Source organism: Lonchura striata, chromosome 11 (assembly GCF_050655825.1).
Source record: "Lonchura striata isolate lonStrDom1 chromosome 11, ASM5065582v1, whole genome shotgun sequence".
NCBI classification, from domain to species: domain Eukaryota; kingdom Metazoa; phylum Chordata; class Aves; order Passeriformes; family Estrildidae; genus Lonchura; species Lonchura striata.
In genome coordinates this window covers 4,546,356-4,567,508 of record NC_140713.1, presented here as the reverse complement: position 1 = coordinate 4,567,508, position 21,153 = coordinate 4,546,356, and the positions used below count along the sequence as shown (strand labels likewise).

Here is a 21,153-nt window from a genome sequence, read left to right as displayed (position 1 = left end):
GCTTTGGGCACTGGCAGCACAATTGTCATAGACAAACCATTTGCCCCAGAGCTCAACCTGGGATGCCAATTCAGGTAGGAGATCTCTCCACTCCCACCTCTGCTCCTGTCTCAACAAAGAGCAGTTTTGCTGTAGTCCTTCAGGCAAGGTCTTCAGTGTCCAAAGCCCTGACTCCCTGAAGGCAGAGAGGTTCCTTTAGAAACATGTGATGGCCAGTTGAGAGTTGTTGGACACCCTCAAAAGCCACTGTCAGAGAAACAAGTCGCTAAATTGCCATTGAATTTTCTTTAGTTCTAGTGTCTTGATTATTACTTGATCAAGTGAGGACATAAATGTCTGTCAGCAGGACAGTGAGTAATGATCAAGTGATGATGGCAGGCTCACAAAAGGTTCCTGAAATGGTGCCCAGATGAGGTGGTCTCTCCTTGTGGCTGAGGGACCAAGGGAAGATGGCATCACACCAAAATGGCATGCAGGGGCCCCAGGAACAAAGAGACAGGAGGGTGACAGTTCCCACCGGGAAGGCAGGAACCCACAGAGCAGCCCCAGAGGCAGATGGAAACTCTCTGGTTTGTGTGGGGTCTGCACCGCTGCTTCCTCACGCTGTTCATGGGCTCTGCTGCTGCCCTGCTCTGCCCAGGACCTCGCTCAATTTTTCACTGCCAGCAGAGTTTGCAAAGTTCACTTCCAAACAGTTTCTTACTGCAAAATGAAGTTTCTACAGATGGCTACCAGTGCAAAACCAAGGCTGCTACCAACGAGAGAGAGGCCCTGCTTCCCTGGTTTCCTCTCCTGGAGCAGGCAGACAATTTTTATCAGCTTGCTGGGATCATCCAGAAACTGCCTCTGAGCTGGCTTTTGGGAATGCCTGCAATCATATCCCCACACACAAAGTCCCCAAGTGCAGGATCTCAAAACTCAGTTACAGTTTTGGGCACAGATTAATACAAAATACAGCAACAGTATGAATCACCCCAGAACAAACATTTTGGAGGAAAACACCAGGTCCTGTTAGCCTTGCCTGGAAAATGCTACATTACCATTATAAACATATTTCTCTTTGCAATAATGACATCAGAAGGGCAGCTTATCAGATACTATTTCTGGTCCACATTAAGAGCTGGAAATGAAGACCTTCTCCAAGCTATTAACACCTCAGGTTGCTCACTGGGAGCAATCTGATGACCAGGGAAATAGCTATTCCCATAATATTTTCCATCCTGCCTTCTATTCTAGCTTCCTTCCCTGTATTCATCGGTTCAAAGTGACAAACGGGCCACCATTTCTATCAGCTCTTCTGGAGCGTGGGATGCTACAGCCCACCTGAGGAGGGGGGCCAGGGCATCTCAGCCCTCAGTAGCCCCAAAGATGATTCCCAGAGCCCCAAACGTGCCGCCCCCATGTTTGCGCTGGAGCCACCGTTGATGAAACTGCAGCCAGGCGAGTCTGCGGACCTGGTGCTGCGAGGCTTCTCCCGCGTCGCACAGGTGAGGTGCCCCCAGGGGCTGAGCCTGGGCAACCATCAGATCCCCTCTCCTGGGCTTGCTCCACAGTCCCTCGACGTTAGCCTGAGGAAATGAGCAGGGGCCTTCAAGAAACTGGTTTAAGACCACACGTTTTTGTGGCAGCACCAGCTGCTTTCCCTGCTGGCCACCCCTAGACCAGCTAAGACTTTATTGTGATTCCACAGCTACCAGAACCCAGTGCTGATACCAAAGTAGGGCTGGAAGGAAATACTGCTCTTTTGGGGCAAACAGCATTGCATGCTTAGTCAGCAAAGAAGGGCAGAGAAATAAATTACACTTAGACTAGGAGCCCAAAAAGAAAGTGAATTAAACAAGTGCCAAGTGGTTATTGGGGTACAGTGTTGCAGACAATTGAGCACAGAATAAACAAGCTGCATCGCAGGAAGAAAAGGGGGCAGTGACCGTAACTCTGTGGCAGGAATGAGGCCTATGGTGGGTGCTGAGCCAATGTCGGGCATTTGCAGGGTGTCCTGCCACCACCCACTGGTGACAAGTGACTCTTGCATGCAGGAGGTGCAGGATTATGTGATGTGTGAAGCTGTCAGAGGGATAGCCAGCAGGAGAGAGAAGATAATAGAAACAGTCCTTATCTGCAAATATATTGATCCCTCCATAGAAATATCAGCCAGACAATTTTCTTTCCACGTGGAGAAGGTAAGTTTTGGGATTGCATCCTGGCATTTAACAGCATGGCTGAGGGGGTTGTGTGCTTGTGTTAAAGCTCCTCTTTACCTTTCCTGAGACACTCTGTAAAGTAAGTGACAACGCTTTTAGAGGTGAGACTGGTATTTAACTTCCCCAAAGTAAAATTACAGCTGCACTGCCAAGGGGGATCGTGGCCGCTTCCAGAGAAATGCTAGTTTCTTTGCTCACTGTAAAGGGAGGCTTTTGAGGATCCTCCAAGGCACAGTGATGTCTGTACACCGATGCTGTAAGGAAGCTGGGAAAAATGGAGATTCCTGTGAATTCCTCAGGCTGACAAGGAAAAACCCATCATCTCCTGTGTCTCTTTGCCTTCTTTGCTGTGCATTTCCCTAAGCTGCACCTGCTTCAGAGGACCCCCCATGTTGCTGTTGAGGCAGGACAGGAATGAGAAGACTGACTTAGAAGGCTGCTGAGAGTGAAACTCTCATTTATTCAAAATACACTGCTCTTTTATACAGAGCTCTGTGAGGACCAGTTCCATTGGTCCTGAAGTGGAAACAACCCACCCCATTGGTGCAGAGTGCCTGACGCACAGTGATAGAACTTCACTATAAACAATGTGAACAACAAGAGAGATAAAGAATTATTTACATTCTTCTCCAACTCTTTCCCAGGCTTCTGCCTGGTTAGAAACTCTCCATTTCTCTCTTTGACTGAATCTGAGACCCACACCCCCAGACATCCTGCAGCTGCAGTGATGATAACACTGAAGCAGAGCAGGTGCCCTTTAGTCTCTGGATTCCAACTCCAGCATCATCTTTCCCTCTCCTGCAAGTTGTCTGAAAAAGAGACAATGTTTCATCCTTTGGTTTCTGCAGTTTCAGGCCTCTCCTCTGGTTCCCAGGCTTCCACTGAAGTACAGAATCCCCCCTGGAACAGGCAGTTCAGATGTAATTAGAAGCTTTTCAGCTCTACCTGATTCTGCCTGGGTTCTGCTTGATGCCACACACACAAACTGATTTATTGCATGCTATGGCACAGCACCTGTTTGATGTCAGCACATCCAGAAGTAGTTTCCCAAAGTCTCTGGTTTCTCTAAACCATGCAAGCCCAGCACAATGCATAGACAGGAAAAAAGAGCCTAGGCTTTTATGAGGCTGCTAGAGCCAATAAGGTTGTGAGAAATGACTGTATGTGAGTGAAGACCATCTAGTGCTGTTCTGCCCAATAGAAGGACAAAACTGGAGACAAATGGTCTGGAGTCACTTTCTGCTTTAGATTTTGTTGAAGCAGCCACCTCCTCTCAGGGACCTATTCCCTCATCTGTACATGGGAGTGTTTCCCTGTCCCCCAGAGGATGCTGTGGTTTCTAAACATGAGAAGTATCTTTAAAGAAAAACCTCCTGGAAAAAAGGGTAATAAATAGAAAGGGTAAATAGGAATGTATGCGTTTCTGGGGCTGAAAAATGTGAGATGCAGCAGAAGCAGGAGGAGGTCTGTGCCTGGTTGAGGCTGTTTTTCCTTGTCTCCTGTTTCCATAGAAACCCAGTGATGACCTGACTCGGCAGTACCAGCCTTTGTCTTTAAAAAACACCTGCCTGCTGCCACTGGACCTTATGCTGGACTTGGAGCAGCTGTTCCTGGTCTGTGATGAGGACCAGCAGCCCCTCCCAGATGGCCAGGTGAGCAGCCCTGGACTCCTGCAGTGGGGTCTGAACAGGAGGGATGTGGTGGTGCCTTTCTGGTGCTTTTCAAGGGAGCTCCTTGGGTCAAGAAGTTCATTCTGCAGCATCAGCAGTGAGCTGGCCTGAGCTGCATCAGCGGAGCTGCTGAAGGAATCAAAATCTTACCTGAATTGAGAAGATCCGTCCTGCCTTTAAGGCACAGGGAGAAGGGAGCAGGCAACTGTGTCTGGGCAAGCCATGCAGTAAAGGTGTCTCATGGAAAGCATGCCAGCTCTGCCGCAGCCACCCCCTTGTATTGGGGCTGAGCACAGAAATGGCCTGAGGGAGTCCTGGACTAGACTGTGGTGCCTACAGACCCCTGCTGTAAGGAAATGAACCATGAACTGAGAAGCCCAAGCTGGGGTCACTTTGAACATTTACAGTTTTGTGCTGTCAGACCTTGGGACATCATCCCACAGGTGATTAATTCCTGTTTGTGTCCTGCAGCCTGTGACAGTGGATGTAGGGGAGACCTGTCATCTCTACATTGCACTTGACCCAGCTTATGAACTGGATTTTAAGAGCTGGAAAAAAGAGAAAGTTCTGAAGATAGGCATGGTCAGGGGCCATCCACTTGTGGAGCATATCACCCTTCGGGGAGAAGTCCTCTTCCCAAATCTCCAAATCCAGCCCAGCACCCTGGAGTTTGGCTGCATCATGGCTGGCACTGAAGAAGTGCGTTCTCTGGAGATCACCAACTGCAGCCCACTTCCTGTCAAGTATCACTGGTCATTCCATTCGGATAGCCAGGTGAACAAGTTGAGGTGTGTGCACCTTTGTCCTCTCCCTGAAGCTCTTCTTGCTGGTGTCCTGTTTGTACTTGGCAAAGAACAAAGGTGTTGGCCTAGGATCTGGCAAATAACATTGACCAGCCGTGGTCAGGCTGGATGCTCAGGGAATAGGTTTCCAGCAGTTTGGTGCTGTGCAGCCCCCACAGTGGTTTCCCCTGGGAAGGAAAGCTGGGGTGAAAGCTGCTTTCTCAGACCTCTGTGGCCTGAGGCAATGTCCACCTTGATGAAGGGCTCCTAGTGCCAGCTCCCACAGTGCTGCTGAAGGCCCTTTTGGTCCCTCTGCTTTGGGATGGGTCCTCTCTGCAGGAGCTGCTCTCTGCTCCTTGCCTTCCTCCCTTGCATTGTGCTGCAGGATGCCCAGAAAGTCCCAAGACCAGAGAAAGAGCTACTTAGTGCCTGGGCTGATGCTGAACATCTTGTTACCTTCCCTTTCCTTCTTTGCTAGGACAACTCCTTTACTGCCAGGATGATTTCCCTCCCAGGGGTCAGCTTTCAGTGGACACCTTGGATTCTTCACTCCCTTGTTTTGTGGACACTTGTTACTTATTTTGACTTGTCCACCGTGCAACATGTACCTTATGGGTTCTGTTCTGCTTGACATCAGGACTTGTTCATCACATCATCTCCTATCCCTGCCTTCCAGAGAGTTTCTACGTTAGGGTGAAAAATGTCTTCTGGTCACCATGGTCCTGGGAAGTTGCCTCAAACCATTCATTCAACTAAAGACAGTGGAATAGATGATTAGGGGATCTCTTGGAGGTTATGATGAGAGAGCCCCTCATCCAGAAACGAAACCCAGCCTTAGATCACACGCTACAAAGCCAAAGGCAGTGATTCTTTGGGGAGCAGGTCATTACAGGCCCTGAATGCCTGTCTGGGAATGGTGCATCCAGGTCATGTTTGACTGTGTGGGGAGCACTTGCAGCTCATCAGGGTGACAGGCAGGCACGGCTTGACGGTGTCCCTCACATGGCATTAGAAACACAAGCAGAGTTACTCCAGGCACCTGCTTCAATTTAAAATGGGGAATGTGACCCGAGTCGCCTGGAGTGTTGGAAAATGTCAATCAACCCCCCCTACACTGTCAGGGAAACATTCCTGATCAATACCTGGTGGAGCTGCAGAGGTTCTGGTGTTGGGCACTGTGGAGGGCTGTGCTGGCTCGTCTGTGGCCGGGTCTGCCCCTCAGTGCCTCAGATCTCACCTTTTTGCTTTCCTCCCACTGTGCTTTTTGCATCCCCACAAGATGTTAATCCCTATCCTCTCTAGTTCCTCAATGTAAGCAATTGCAGCTGCTGTACCACTGCTACCTCAGTGTCATCCCTGGGCTGCCTATAGAGCAGACCCGCTCCAGCCTGGATTGGGAAGGGCTGGATCAAACCATTTCTCAGTTCAACGTGCCAGCACCCTGGTCAGGGGCTGCATCCTGACCAGGAGCTGCTTGTGCAGGTGTTCCTCCCTCCTTCCCACTGCAGGTCCCTGTTCATAGTTATGTTGTTTTCCAGATCTGAGCTTTACCTACCTACATTCAAACCTCAACCGCCAAAGGAGAAGAGAACCTGTTTGGATTCCTTGGCATCTCAAACAAGACGCTTCAAGATTAGAAATGTGGAGGAGGCAGTCATAGCCCTGAAAGAATCGCAGGGTCTTGCCCAATCTGTAGGAGCAGAGGTAGATTTTCTTGTACACCTAGTGCTTGTGCTGCCTCCCCAGCCTGCCACCAACAAGTCATGCTCGTGCTGACCTCTCTTTTTGCTGCCCTGTTGTCCTGTGCTCTGAAAGTTGGCCAGGCAGCAGGGCCAGTGGCTGGATGTGGGGTGTGTGAGAGGGAGAAATAGGAGAGTTTTTCTTGGAGGAGCACGCTCAGATTCTACAAGCCTGTGTTGAGTGTGGAATTTTTTTGCTTTGTTTTCTTCACAATGTGAGATGAGGCTTTTATCTGTATCATCATGATAAGACCTCCAGCTTCCTTCCCAGAGCAAGCTGTGATGAGTCCTGATCTCCATGTACCCTTTTCCCAGCCCAGCCAGACTACCTGTTTCCAGGTGTCTGCTCTCACCCAAGAGCTGGTATTACACTGTTGGCCCTGGAGCTGTCTTACAAACTGAGACTTTGCAAAGTGGCCGTCTCTTCCTCCTAGCATAGAAAATGGCTTGTTTTTCAGGTGCCACCACAAACTCGTGCAGGGTATTACACCCCACTAGGGTTGACGGGATTCAGGTGCTCTATGGATGTACCGCACACTTCCCTTGAAGCGCAGGAGGTAAGAGGGAATCCGTCTCACTCATCCATCGCCAGCGTGGCAAGCAGGGCTGTAGCTCCCAGTCCCACTGGTGGCCCCCAGCACTGCACACAGAGGGGCCTCACGTCCCTCCAGGCCCATACAAAGTGCTGCTGAACCAACTGGCTGTTGGAGGGGCTGTGCAGGACATGTTGTAGGACGCTCCAGGGACGCTGTGCAGCACCTATAGAGGGCATTGCTCCCCCTGGAACACATCAGGTAGTCCGTAGGAAATTTTTGCAGGACCTTTTGCTGAGGCACCTTGAGAAAGCAGCATTTAAATCAAAAGAGAGGGGAAAAGCCTCAGAAGTCAGATTAGCTGGGCCAGAGTCCTTCCCTGAGCTCCAAGAGCTCTCACTCTGAGTCTTCCCCTTTTCTAAAAGCAGTAAGAAATGCTTTTGAAAGGCATTAAAAAGAATAAGTTGTGCACCAGAGAGAATTTCTGCTACCAGGAGACATCCCAGTTCACTTTAATGTAATGTGTTAATTCATGCATTGATTTCTGAGTATGGGAGAAGATTTTCCCCATGGTCCCTCCATTGGTCAGTGGCACAGATGCAGGAAGAGATTAGGGTGATTGTGGCCGTGTTTGTGCAGTGGCTACAGCTGCACTTTGGTCCAGGATGCTCTTCTGCACCCATTTCCATGCTCAACACCTCAATCTCTCCTGTCCTCCAGGCTTTCAGTATTGTGCCAGTGTCAGGTGTGCTGCAGCCAGGAGGGAGCCAGCAGGTCTCCTTCACCTTCTTTGGCCACCTCAACGCCATCTCCAGTGTCACGGCGCTGTGCCACGTGGAGGGAGGCCCCACCTACGAGGTGATGGTGACTGGGGAGGCCTCACGTGTCAGCTACTCCCTGAGCCTCCGGGAGATCAACTGCGGCTCTCAGGTACCACACGTGTCCCCTGGTGATACAGCCCACCAGAGCCCAGGCTAGCTCTAGAAACTCTGGTGCCGCCAGGCGTGGGGAACTGCCTTGGTGTGGGGATTTGCCAGAGACAGAATTAGAGCCACATGCTCTGCAGTGCCAGATACAAGCCACAACAGGGACCAGGCGAAGGAGAAAGGAGGAGGCTCTCTGTCTTAAGACTCCACAGGGAAGATGTTATTTCAAGTGAAAGGAGCAATGTAAAAGAGCCCTCCCTGCTGCATGGGTTTTTATACTGTTGCAACTTACGGGGAAGTTGCTAGCAGTTGTCCAGTGGGGAATCTTCAGGGGAGGAGTAAAGGGAATACATCATTTTTTTGGGATAGGGCAGGGGGAGGAAGGGTAAAGTCACATGGGCCAAAGGGGCATCCAAGTTTAGGGGAATTCCAAAGGGGTGTTGCAGTTGGGGATTGGCCCAGGCTAAGAAGTGGCACAGGTTTGGGAATAAGGGGTTGGGTTGCCTTGACAGGCAGGGAAAAGAGCTGGAACAAGGGGTGGGGAATGGCATGAAAGACAGCATTGAGGCAGGGTACAAATCAGGGATGAACCAACTTGGGGAGAACATGGAGGTGCAACAGAGCAAATTATTTGACAATAAACTAATAAAATAAACAGGAACTGCAACACCCTGGCACAGCTGCCTTGGGACCACGGCCAGCAGGTTCCTGCCCACCTCGGTCCAGGGCTCCCTTCCCTTCCCAGCCTCTTTGTTGGCCCTGGGGCTTGGAAGTACAACCTTTGAGGGACGCATCTGGCATCCAAGCTGGTTTAAAATGGCCATCTCCAACCCTCTCCAAAATGTTGGGAGTGCCTCTTTTTCAGGGTACCTAAGACTGCCTCCTGAGGAAGGCAGGATCTCGGGGGGTGCTCTGAGGGGCATGTTCCTGAGACATGCTTCTGCTGATCCACTCTCAAAGCCTGACCTCCACGAAGATGCTCTTGTCTAAAGCTCTTGCTTAATCCACACAACAGTCAAGGGAAGAAGTTGGGCTTCCAGTCACTGTATTTGGGGAGACTGTCCCAGAATAATCCCCACATCACTCTTTTAACTGAAAGCCCACAGATATTTCCAGCTGCTGGCCCTGTCGGTGTTGCCCTGTGTTGAATCCCTTGTTGCATGTATGTTGCTTGCCAATACTTGCATGCAGGTGCCTTTTCTCCTGCAATGCCTCAGTGCTGTCTCTGTTTCTCCTGGCTGTTGGTGACCCCTCAGAGTGCAGAGGGCCCGTGTCCCCCGGTTCATTTATTGCTGCCCCTCACACGGTTGTTACCACACCGCTGTGTGCTGCCAGAGCTCCCTGGTCCTGTGCAAGTGCCCTGTGTCTGGGGGTTCCCCGGGTTCCCAAGTGCCCTTATCTCCTCCCTGGTCCCTGCTCCCATGATGTGTCTGCTTCCAAGGCCAGGAGAGAGGAAGGAGATTCCCAGCAGCAGGCCTGAGTCTGTAACTTCCTGCTCCTGTGCCTTCTCTCCAGATATTTAATGAAATTGGTCACAGCACGGTCACCCTGGTGAACACTGGCAAGATTGAATTCATCTGGACCCTAAATCCCAGCGCTGCAGCCGAGCATCTGCCTGGTGTGTTTCTGGTCGATCCCACCATTGTAAGTAGCACAAGTGACTGACCCCAGCCCTGTGCCAGGTGGCCCAGGAGAGTGTTAAAAGGAAAAAAGAGGGTGGGGGGAAGGGGGAAAAAAGTCAGAGGGGAAAACCCCAAACCCAGCCATGAGAGAGACAGAGCTGTAAGCAATTTCTGCCGGGAGCAGAGGAGATCAAACAAGAGCTCTCCTGATAAGACTCCCCCAGGCCTTGGCTGATGGGGGCTCTGCTGTCACAGGGCAGACACTGGCAGGAGGCACAAGTGTGTTGGTCACTGTTCTGCTGTAAGGGAAGTAGAGGAGAATTCTTTTTGATAGATTTCTCAGATGAAAATAAGGCACAAGCGCAGCAAGTGTTATATCTGAAAACTGATTATTGATAAAGAAAGGGTATGGTCCCGACCAGAAGGGGATAGAAAAGAGAGCAGGGAGAGAAAATGAGCAACGGAGACAGCAACAGAGGACAGGGACGGAGCGCTACCGCCAGAGTGCTGGGCCGCTCTGTTGGGTCCTGCTCGGCAGATGGAGGAAGTGTGCTGCCAGCAGCACCGAGCGTGCGGTGCAGGGGCTCCATCCGCAGCGGCAGCAGGAGCGGCTGTCCCGGGGCTGCGGCCGGGCCGGGCTCAGCAGCTGCGGCTTGGCACCGGGCACCGGGCACTTGTCACCGGGCACTTGTCACCGGGCACTTGTCACCGGGCACTTGTCACCGGGCACTTGTCACTGGGCACTTGTCACGGTCGGGGCGCGGCGGCTGCTCCCTCGGAGAGGCAGCGGAGCACTGGGTTGCCGTGGCGAGCGGGGAAGCGGCGACAGCAGCGTAGACAGACGGGGAAGAGATGGCTCTGCAGGGAGCCGGACCCTCCAGGTGCTCTCAGCCCAACAAAAAAACAAAAAATGGTGGGGAAAACCTGGCAGTGTTAACTGCTTCGATATGGTAAGATTCCTCCCATAACTCACCCCTTTTAGGAAGATGGTCAAACGGGCAAAGTTGTTAGAAGATTGGTCAGACAGGCAAAAATTTCCTGGGCTTTGGGGTCTGCCTGCCTCCACGGGGGAGGTCTCTTGCAGCCCCCTAGACAAAGCCTGCCTGCATTGTCTCCCAGCAATCTCCTTTACACGTGGGATGTGTTAAGGCTCTCAGCACATCTACAGCCCCTATAGTAATTTTTCACCCCACATCAGAACGTGTATTTATAACATATGTTGTGGCATAATTAAAAGTGCAATTGGTTGCTCACAGTCACTCTGGGGACTCCCAACGGCTGAGATCTCGGGTTGTGTTGGCACTGGAGTGTTTCTGAGGGTCACCTTACCGTGCCTGTGTGATCACATATCCCTTAAGTAGGCTTGCTGGTCTCTGCCTCCTCCAGCTTTGTTGCTGTGCAGCGGCTTTTTGGGCCAGGGAGCAGCAGGGCTGGAAGAGCGGGGAGAAAAATTAACAGCATCCCACTGCTGTCCAAGCTTCTCAGTCCTGCCTGGATGCCTTTGAGCCGAAGCAGCACTCCTGCCTTTGTCCCTCCTTGCAGTGGGAAGAGGAAGCAAATTGCTTTCCCATTTCTTCATGCCTGTCTCCTACAAGGGAGGAGAGGAGCTGCTGGCCCTGCTCAGTGCGGGGACTTCCCCAGTGGCAGCAGAAGAGCCTTTTTTGATGAGGTGGGCTCTTGCTGGCAGAGGGCAAACCCCATTAGCAGCAGAGCTGTGCTCACATCAGGCTGTGCTGGGGCTGCAGCCTTATGAGCCCTGGGGAGGACACACGGCACCCTAGGGTCAGAGGCTCGACTTTTTGGGCACAAGGAAGGTAGAAGGTGTGAGAAACGAAGGCCACTCCTTAGTTAAAATTTAAAGAAAATTTAATAAGAGACAGTAGGGGACAAAGTCAACAAAGGAGAAGTAACAGCGCTGGGTGCTTGGCTTGGGTGCTTAGGCACAGCCAGAGGCACCCAGGCAACACAGCAACACCCCTTATATACCCTGGGTATTGCATCAGCCTAATCCATATCTACAAATGCTTGTACATATTGAAATATTTTAACATAGTTCCTCCTCTGTCCTGCCTTTTTGGAGCATGTGCAGATGTCCTGGTCCCAGTCATTTGTTACCTTTCAGCACATTCAACAGGTTTCCATTCCTTCACTGGTTAAACGTTATTATTACAAGAGCTCTTCACCAATATTTATATCACAACACAACATTCACATTTAAAGAACTCTAAACCTTAGCAAAACTTCTTTTACAAAAGTCAACATTATAAAACGCATGGTATTTATTCTAACAGTTGCGAAAGCCAACACTGTAATGTATTTGTCACAAAGATGATGTGGTCTGATGGCTTCTTCTAGATGAGAACCTGTCTCCTCAGCCTGTCTGTCCCCTGAGCCATCCCCATCACTCTGATGCATTCCCTCCCTCTTCTCCTGTCCCTGCAGGGCTCCATTGCACCTGGTGAGAAGCAAGTGCTGAAATTCTCCTATGTGCCAGGATTACCAGGAGCCTTCAAGAGGACTTACCAGCTTAAAGTGGGTGACCTGGACCCAGAAAATATCCTCCTGAAAGGAGAAGCGTCCTGTCCCATGATCAGCGTGAACCTGCCCTGGAACATCACAGGTGGGCACTGCCTGTCTGGCCCCAGGAAGGGCTCCTCTGGTTTTGTTCCCTACCATATGCCCGTAGGGCAGTTCATGCTCACCTCTACCGAGCCTGGAGGGCTGCAGGACTCCCAGACTAAGTCAAGCCCCCTGGTTGCTTCATGAGTCTTGAGCAGAGGATGCCGTGTGGGCTTTGTCCCAGGAACCAACCTGCAGAGCTTGCCAGCACATCTGGCAGGGTCCTGAAGGATGATGGCTAGACTGAAGGGCTTGGGAAAGCTGTAAGAGAGGCTGGCAGGGCTTCTGGCAGGGTTGGAATTCTGTGACGTTGCAGGGGATGAGATGCTCCTTGGGGGGTGGGAGATGGGTGGGAGCAAACATGAGGATTCAGAGAGCAGCAGCAGCATCCACTTCCCATAGATTGCTTCAGGGATTTCTTTTTGGAAGAAACCAGTGTTGGGAGGCAGGGACTTCCCAGCTGAAATGGGACTGGCACTTTGCCCACACTTCTCTTTGTGGATATTTTCTTCCTTCAGGAAATGAAAAACATGAGAAGCCACTGAAACAGCTTGTAAAACCCCTGCATCAGTACAGTCGGAGGAGTATATCAGCTGTTCGGAAGAAGTCTCAGACCCTGATGACTGAGACCTTGAAGACTCTGAATCCAAAGACTCGGGACCTGAAGCCCCGTTATCTTGGCTCTGGCACTGTAGTAAGAACAGCTACAGCCTTGTTTGGCACATGCGACCCTCCCCATGTCACCTGAGCCCCTTGCAGCCCACAGCAGCTCCCTGCTGCACCTGGGACCTCCCTGCCCACTTACAACCATTTGTCACCTCAGCATTGCCCTTAGGGCTGCCACTCTGCTCATGGCCTCTTCTGGGGCTGCAACAGCTCTACCCCAGGGAGAGATCAAAGGATGGAGTTCAGATGGTGCTCTGAAGGAAATGCAGGTCATTTCTGGGGAGTTTCTTGGTCCCGACCCAAGCCCTGCTAGATTTACAGACCTGAACAGCGGCTGCCTGATTGTGCCCTGGGGCTGTGCTGGTGGTGCTCATTTCCAAGAGGCACCAGCTTCATTCTGGTTCCTTTTCAAAGCAGTTTTTGTCCAAGCTGCCTTGGTACTAGCTGTGGGCAGGCAAGCACCTGGAGCTGTGGAAGGTTCCTGGCTGGTCTGTCTGCCTGTGGCCACAGGGCAGGTGTCGGTGGGGTGGTGCCTTCCCGAGAGCGAGCTCTCTGGTCAGTGCGGATAGCTCCCACAAACCACCAGATGCTCTGAGGGCTAGATGTGGTAATAATGGCAGACCAGTAAAAGGGAGAGAGGCTTGCTGCTTGAGGGTCCAACTCTGTTTATTGGAGGGTCCAGGCGAAGCGAGGTAAAGAGATCAGGTAGCAGGGTGGCAGGTTGAAGAGGCTCAGAGGCAGCAAGCCCTGAGTGAAGGAGGGTCCAGGGTATATAACTGGGAAAGGATAGGCGGGGTAACTGTGGAAAGAAACCAGCCAGAGAAAGGGTAATGGGAGGAGCAGGGATGGGGTGATTGGAAAGCAACCAATGGAGGAACAAGGGATGAATGACAAGTAATAGGGACCAATGAATGAACACAGAACATTGAACTTTCTGGAACAGGGGATTGAACTACAACTTGATGGACAGAACAGTGTTTGCATCTGAAACAAGGAACTATGGGAAAAAGGTTCATTCTCTCTCCCTAAACTACACAGTTGTTTCCTCCCAAGGCATTTCTGCCTCATAACTTCCCATCCAACATCCTATATCTGCCTGACCAGATCAGTTTTCCTAACAGTGTCTGGGCAGGCAAAGATGCTGGAGTTGTGTCCCTGGAGATGAGGTCCTGGCTAAGAGAGCAGGAGGTGTCACAGACACTGAGCAGCCAGCCAGGAGGACCCCCACACCCCCTCTCAACAAGAGCAGGGAGGGATCCTTTCTCAGGTGCAAGCTGGGCCTTGGGAAGGACCTTTGCTAATCGGCCACTGTCTTCCCTTTCCTTAGCCAAGCTCTCAGCTACAGATAGACACGATGAGGACGCTGATAGAGAAGGCTGATCTGGAGCTGCAGCAAAAGCTCACATACTATCCCCCGAAGAGCAGGTTCCCTGACAAGGAGCTGTGCCAGAGTCTTGTCAAGTGAGTAGGGACTCCCATCCCCAGGTGCCCCATGGGGAACACCCAGTCATGTCCCCTTCTCCTGAGAGCTCCTTGTGTCTGCAGAGCTGGGAATAGCCTGGACTTCAGAAAGAGTCTGGTCCCGGTGGCTGTGACACGCTACATGGGAACAGCAGAGTGTCCTCCCTTCCCCAGCACCACGCTGAGCTTTGGACTGCTCAGCTCCCCACAGGTGTTGGGGTTCTGTCCCTAGAGCTGGGGGACCCAGTGCAGACCTTCAAGCCCTTCCAGACAGCATAAATTCTGTTCCTGCTGATTAGCTCTGAAAGAGACAGCTCCCAGCTGATGTCTTGGTGCCAACTAACAGAGCACACTAAACAAAAGGAGAAGGGAACTGCACATGTCAGCAAATCCTTTAAAACCCAAAATCAGATGGCTTGAACCCTGGTGGGGTGGCAGGGCTTATCCAGGTAACTTGGTCCCTCTCTTTGCACCATCGTGATGCAGCACAAGCACAGGAGGCTTCAATTCAGGAAGAAGATGCTCTGCAGAACAGATCATGTGATCTGGTTGCAGAGCAATGAAGATTTCCTGTGGAGGCAAATCTTGTTCCTAGGCCCCAAAGCAATGTCAGGCTCAGGCTATATACCAGGCTAGGCAGTTTCATTGAGACCAGTGGAGACCCAGTGTACTCACACTGGCTTTTCATGGCAGAGCAGCTGTGGCCAGTGTCCATTTTAAACTAATTTTATTTTCAGGTACCATTAGAAGTTGATAAAACCTAGGACCTGCACTCCTCCTGACTTCCCAAAGTCATTGCCAGGTGGTCAGGCCATGGGTTTCATGGGCTTGAGCTGAGTTTTTACAGCAGTGAATAGAGAAATAGCCACTGTCTTTGTATCCTCCATCCACTTGGATGTGTAGCCAGGCTGTGGTTTAAGGACTGTCCTTACTCCTCCTTGCAGAGTTGAGCTGCCCGAGTATGTCCTGGACATGGGCCCTGTCCATAAGGGTCACATTGAGAGAAGCACTCTGGAGATCACCAACCCAGGGCAGATCCCAGTGTCCTTCCAGGTTGATGTATCTGTCCTGCCAGACACAGGTAAGCGTGTAGAGACACTTCATGAAGCTTGAAGGAGGTGTCTCAGACAGATTAGCTTAAGCCACTGAACCTGGGGAGGTTTCTGAGCTTTTTCTTCTCAGTGGCCCTGCTGGGAGCTTTAGAGGCAGAACTCTCATGCCCAGGGACTTGGTCTGCCTTGTGACTGCCCAAATGCTTCTGTGCAGGGGCCAGATGGGCTCATCACCCTGGTCACCTCTCAGCATCTTCTGCCCTTGGCTCCCACGAGCAGCAAGTTTCTTTGGGCACTCTATGGGCTAGTTTTGTCAACCAGTGGGGTCTGCTGTGTTTTGGAAGTGCTTTGTTTGGAGTTCACACTGTCGCAGCTCCTGTATTCAGCCTTTATTGAGGAAACAGCCTGTGAGATCCTCTGGTGGATCAAAAGAGGCTTCCAAAAGAGGCCTTGAGGCAAGGCTGCACTTCCATCACACAGTGGCTCACTGCATCTGAGGTGTGTTCAGTGCAGTCTGAAGTTTTTGTCCAGGTCACAGCACAGTGTGGGGCTTTCCCCAGACCTCTCAGCCAGGACACCTGTAAGGCCTTAACATGCTTATGACACATTTTGTGTTTCTCATGCATCTCAGCTGCTCTGTTTTCACCTCTTCAAGGTTTCAGTGTGGACCTGGACCAGGTGCAGGGCCTGGCCCCCAACCACACCGTGGTGCTTGAAGTGCGCTTTGAAAGTGCCCACCAGCCCCAGGGTGACATGGATGTGCTGCTGCCCATAGAGGTACCACAGCTCTTGGGGCAGCCAGCAGGCTGGGCACAGCAGCAGATGTCACTTGGACCCTCCACTGAATTCTCTGTCCTTCTCCAGGTGACAAAAGGCCCCACATATAACATCCGCCTCCATGCCACCGTGTCTGAACTGTCGCTCGAACTCTCCAAGAACAGACTGCACTTCTCTGACATCCTCATTGGGCAGTGCCAGGTTGAGACCATCCAACTCCACAACTGGTTCCGAGTACCCTGCAAATGGTTCATTACTGGCACCAAGCCTGTTCTGAAGGTAAAGCACAGGCGACATTGAACATGTAACTTCTTGGTTGTGTTTTCTTTCTGTCTCTTGCCCTTTCTGCTCCTGTGGCTGCCTGAGCATTTGGATCTACAGTGCATTTGAGGAAGCTTCTGAGGGTCTGGATCCAGGCTGGTTTGCCTGGACCTGTTCCATTAGCTGATGCTTTGCTTTTCTGCCATCTTTGCCCATTCCTCCTCCTCTGACGACAGTAGTTCCCTATCTGCCTGCCCTGTCTACAGGTTTGAATTCCAGCTCTAGGCTTTGGGGCCACACTTGCTTTGGGTGTGGGTGCACCATATCAGTGTCTCAGAGCATGAGAAGACCTCACACAATTGATTTCTGTGCCCAGAACAATCACCTCAAATACACGACACCAGCCGTACCTCAGAAGCAGCAGGCGCTGGAGGATGAGCCCTGTCCCTTTGAAGTGAAGCCCTCCAAAGGAATCCTTGGTGCAGGAAAGTGGCGGAACTTGCAGATCCGGTTTACACCCAAGGAAGAGGTGAGATTGGCAGGTGTCAGCCCAGGAGGCCTGTCAGGGCTGTCTGGAAATGAGGGCTTGGTGCAGAGGGTGTGGTATGAGCTCTGCCTTCACAGGGAGCTTTCTGCCAGGCCCATACTCAGCGTGGCTCAGTTCACCCCACAGAGCATTCCCATGAGATGTGCTTTGAAATGCCCACAGGGACCTTGCACAGAGAGCATCAGGGCTGCCTCTCAGCATATGGGGGCAATGTGCCCAACTCTCCTCAGCCTCCCCCTTGCCTGGCTGTATTTGCAGCTGCAACACTCAGTACAGAGCAGCTGCCCACTTGCAGAGGATAATCCTGGAATGGCCAGTCAAGGCTCATCCTACTGCAGGACTGACAGACAAAACAGCCACCACACACCTTCCTGGGCATGGTGGGACAGTCACCTGTAGTGGTGTGCTGCCAGCAGTGCCTGGGGCTCTGGCCTGCCTGTACACTCCCATGCATCTGGGGATTCAACTTAAAGGATGGAGCATTCCCAAAAGTAGTTTGCCTGTGGCCGCTGGGTCTTGGAAACTGGTAGTGTGTAACAGCATGGACACAAGTGCTTCTGTGCTCACAAACAGTCCCAGGGATCTTTTAATTGCTCAAGAGATGTAACCATCTTTTGTCTGGCTTGGACCAGAGCCAAACACTAAGCAGAGATGATGACCCTTATTTCTGGCCAGTGAGAGCTGATTTGCCTCTCTCCTGGAGCTGATGTTTGCCTGATGCAGCAGTGCCAGGACAGTGTCTGGACACTGTAACCCCGAGGGCCCTTCCCATGAGCATTGCACTCCTGCATGACTAGGGGAAAATGTCTGACAGTCCATTGTACATGCATCTGCTACCAAATACCCAGATACAGTGCACACCAGGATTCATCCCAGTTACTCAGACCAGGACACAGATGCTGTAGTCCCTAGCAGAAGTAAATATATGGTTTCCATTCACCTTGGAGGGACTGATAACACCCTGGCCTTGGGGCAAGAGTTGTATTTGGGGTCCTGTCACCTGGATGAGTTTTCTCCACTTTTCTCTTTTCAGAGGTCTTACAGGAATGAGCTGGAGTTAAACATTTGTGGGAGCAGCAATCACTTAAAGCTGCACCTCTCAGGACAAGGTCTGGAGCCACGGTTGGAGTTCAACCCCCCAGCACTAAAGATGGGATGGGTGCTGGTGGACAGCGATGGGGTGGAGGCCACAGCAGTGGTGAGGAACCCATGCGACTTCCCCATTGAGTTTTGCTCCCTGGATTTTGATGAGCAGTACCTTGAGGAGAAGAAGGTGAGAAGGCAGGTCTGGTCCCCATGTATGTGCTGCCCAAGCTTCACAGCACTCCAGCATTCCCAGGCTTGTGCCAGGGAGATGGAGGCAATCCCCAGGGCAAAGGCAACTCTGCTGACATGCCTTGGGAGGACTTAAATAGTTTTTGTTGTTGGGAGGAAGGGAGAAGACAGAAATCAGGTTTGTTGAGTCTGTGTGATCAAAAGGCAAGAAAAGGAATCTTGTGTGTGGTTTCTCTTCCCTACACACACAGATCCTGCGGATGGCAGTGGGGTCTGAGTATCAAAAGAGCTTTTTAATGCCTCCATGTGCTGTGGGTAAGACTCTGCCTCCACAGGTGCTAAAAGACCATGAAACAGAGAAGAGAACAAAGGCCCAGCAGGCAGAGCTCAAGGCCAGGACTAAGACCAAGGCCAGGACTGAGGCTGAGGCCAAGGGCAAGGCAGCACCAGGTCAGAAAAACAGTGAGGGTTTGGCGGTGTCTTTTGACTGTGGTTACAGCTGGGACTCCAGTCCATACACCCGGAACTCTCTGTCACCTTGCTCTCCAGGGAAAGTCCATGCTTTTAGCAGCTGTCTGTTCCCCAGATGGCAGAGGAGCTCTTGGGTGAAGGGCTGTGGCATCCTCTACCAACCCTGTGTGTAGCCAAAGCAAACTCCTATCTGCCTGCCACAGACTGGGGAAATAATCAGGATATTCCCTTGTGTCCCTTAGCCACAAAGACTAGGATTGTATGAGTTCTTCAGCCAGTAGGACCAAGTCTAATATCAGTGGCTCTTTGATATTTGCACCTTCCTAGCAACAAAAGAACAAGAACATGTTGCTTTCACCAAGTTTCCTTTCCTGGGATCTGAGGGGATGGGGAGGATGGTGAGGATCAAAGGTAGGCCGGAGGCTGACCTGGTTTTGCACTGCAGCACATCACAGGACTCTCACGTTCTGTCCTGAGTCCATGGTGAAAGGGACTGGCAGTCCTGTCTCTCGGGCTGTCATGCGCCACCTGAGCATTGATGCATCTTCAGAGAGGCAGCCCAGAGGGATTGTTGTCATCATCCATGGGCCACCCCGGGCAGGTACGTCAGCTGCAGCCCAGGGCTGCAGGGAGAGGGCGGGCAGGAGGAAGGTATCCTGGTGGGCCATGGTGCTTAAGGCAAAGTCCTCAGCTGAACAGGAGGTGGAGATGATCCCCTTGGCTCTAGAATTCAGAGCTTGTACCCACGCTCTAGCTGCCTCCCCCATGGCCTCTCCTGGAGGGACACTTGATTTCCCACTGCCCTTTTAACTTTGAAATCTTGTTGGAGATTTTTCCAGGGCCTGTCCCTGCAATGCCTCCTGTGCCAGTGTCACCAAGCATCTCCCTCTCTCTCTCAGGAAAGACGGAGATAGCAGCAGGCCTGTGTCAGTACTATGATGCTGCTTACATATCCATTGACACCGTGGTGAAAGAGGACATGGCCAACAATGGGAGCCCAGCAGGGCTCAGTGCCCGGGAGCTCTGCACCAACGCTGCCATGGAGCCAAAAGGCAAAGATAAAGGTAATGCTGGTAAGGAGAAATGCTGGACCCAGAGCTTGAGAACCCCACCTTGAATGTCCACTTCTGCTTACTCAGAGCAGCAGTTTTGCAGTCCTTGAGTCTCTTAGGGAACATGGCTGAAGTGCATCTCTGGCTTGTCTAAAAAAAAAAAAAAATCAATTTTAAGGGCTCAGTCAGAGGTTCTTCTATAGCCCCTTTTGCTGCCATTCTTGGCATGTGGTTGTTTTTCTAGGGGTGGTGAAGCACACCTGTCTCTTTCCCAAGTATTTTATATTTCCTCAAAGCTGAATTGAGCTTGCTCCTCGTGGGCAGCAGTTCTGCCCTGCACTTTAACAAAGAAAAGTCTTCTGAAGTGGCTCATTAAGCCACAGGAAGACTGACTGTTAGTGTAACCTTGCAAGTGAGAGGAAGGGAAGGACAGCCTCCCAGAGGAATTTCTAATGAGAGACATGCTCCAGATGAGCTCTTCTCTCCAGAGATTTACCTTTGGCCACTGTCAGGTTACACAGCTCGTTGGGTGTTCTCCATGTGAGACTGGAGACTTTCATGAAACTTCCTGGGCACTTGGTACCCTGAGCTCTGCAGGGTGAGGCCAAACCTGGCTCGGTGCAGGGGGAAGTTTTGCACTGCTCAGTGTTGAACCTGGCTGGGTTGGGAGCTGGTGGGAAGGAAAAGAATCTGGGTCCCAGCCGGACTTTTCCCATAGGAGGATTTAGCTTCAGTGGAGACAGGTGATGCAAGTGGGGCAGGGCTGCAGGTCTCCACAGGAGAATGCTGGATGGGTGCAGTGTATGGAAAAATTACTCCTGGAGGACGAATCTTTGGTTTGATCTGCAGGGGAACTGCTGTGCAAGCAGCGTCACCTGTGTGCACAGTTGTTAGGAGGGACATAGTGCTGACTTTAAAATCAAGTATGGGATGGTGTGCTTTACCTGCTGGTAAGAAAAGCAGGGAAGGAGGTGCTTCTGGGAAACAGTGCTCCCAGTGCCCAGCAGACTGGGGAAAAAGTGCCATGTTCCTTCCCAGGGTTGTGCCTGTTGTAGGGAAAGGTGCCTGCTTGCTTTCAAAGCCCCTCTGAACCATCTGTCCCCTGTGCAGGTAAAAAGCCTCACCTCACTGCTCAGACCAAGAATAAACAAGCCCCTGGGGAAAAAATCAACAAGAAGGATGCCAGAGGCAAGAACCCTCCAGCACAAAAGAAGGTGCCAGCCAGCAAACCCAACATAAAGGACACCAAGGTAAACATGATCTGCCCTGTTTGATGCCTGGGACCTTTGCATTGTCTTTGAGATGACCAGGGGCTGCTTACAGTGGAGGCTCTGTGCCAGCCACGGCCTGGTATGTGGGTCCATAGTGCCACGACTTGGGCTGGGAATATGCTCTGGCAGACAGCTCCACTGCTTCTCAGTGGTTTGCTGGCAAAGTGCAGTCCTGGCTAGTGTGGCTGCAGGCAGTGAACAAAGTGCTGGGAGGCTGCACTGGGGGCT

General features: G+C 51.6%; 2 protein-coding genes across 4 annotated transcripts in view; both read left to right on the top strand.

Annotated features, from left to right (window-relative positions):
- LOC146766362 (axonemal central pair apparatus protein HYDIN-like) overlaps nucleotides 1-21,153 on the top strand; it is a 76,579-nt gene that overhangs the window by 41,953 nt on the left and 13,473 nt on the right. The window contains 12 exon segments of the mRNA XM_085589343.1: nucleotides 1,293-1,487; nucleotides 2,037-2,180; nucleotides 3,713-3,853; nucleotides 4,343-4,659; nucleotides 7,441-7,855; nucleotides 9,367-9,495; nucleotides 11,916-12,093; nucleotides 12,611-12,786; nucleotides 14,086-14,219; nucleotides 14,304-14,332; nucleotides 19,502-19,675; nucleotides 20,765-20,904. Of these exon segments, the coding sequence (XP_085445469.1) occupies nucleotides 1,293-1,487; nucleotides 2,037-2,180; nucleotides 3,713-3,853; nucleotides 4,343-4,659; nucleotides 7,441-7,855; nucleotides 9,367-9,495; nucleotides 11,916-12,093; nucleotides 12,611-12,786; nucleotides 14,086-14,219; nucleotides 14,304-14,332; nucleotides 19,502-19,675; nucleotides 20,765-20,904 (2,172 nt within the window).
- LOC144247044 (axonemal central pair apparatus protein HYDIN-like) lies at nucleotides 9,513-20,855 on the top strand. Of its 3 annotated transcripts, none has more exons than XM_085589408.1 (8): nucleotides 9,513-12,093; nucleotides 12,611-12,786; nucleotides 15,164-15,300; nucleotides 15,927-16,327; nucleotides 16,686-16,838; nucleotides 17,890-18,129; nucleotides 18,467-18,581; nucleotides 19,048-20,855. In XM_085589408.1, the coding sequence occupies exons 3-8, from the start codon at nucleotides 15,192-15,194 to the stop codon at nucleotides 19,410-19,412; spliced, it is 1,383 nt and encodes a 460-aa protein (XP_085445534.1). In that variant the 5' UTR covers nucleotides 9,513-12,093; nucleotides 12,611-12,786; nucleotides 15,164-15,191; the 3' UTR covers nucleotides 19,413-20,855. The 3 variants fall into 3 exon arrangements, with proteins under 3 accessions (XP_085445534.1, XP_085445536.1, XP_085445535.1); XM_085589410.1 differs by having other exon boundaries at nucleotides 12,611-15,300; nucleotides 15,927-16,048; nucleotides 16,136-16,327; XM_085589409.1 differs by having other exon boundaries at nucleotides 12,611-15,300; nucleotides 17,890-18,054.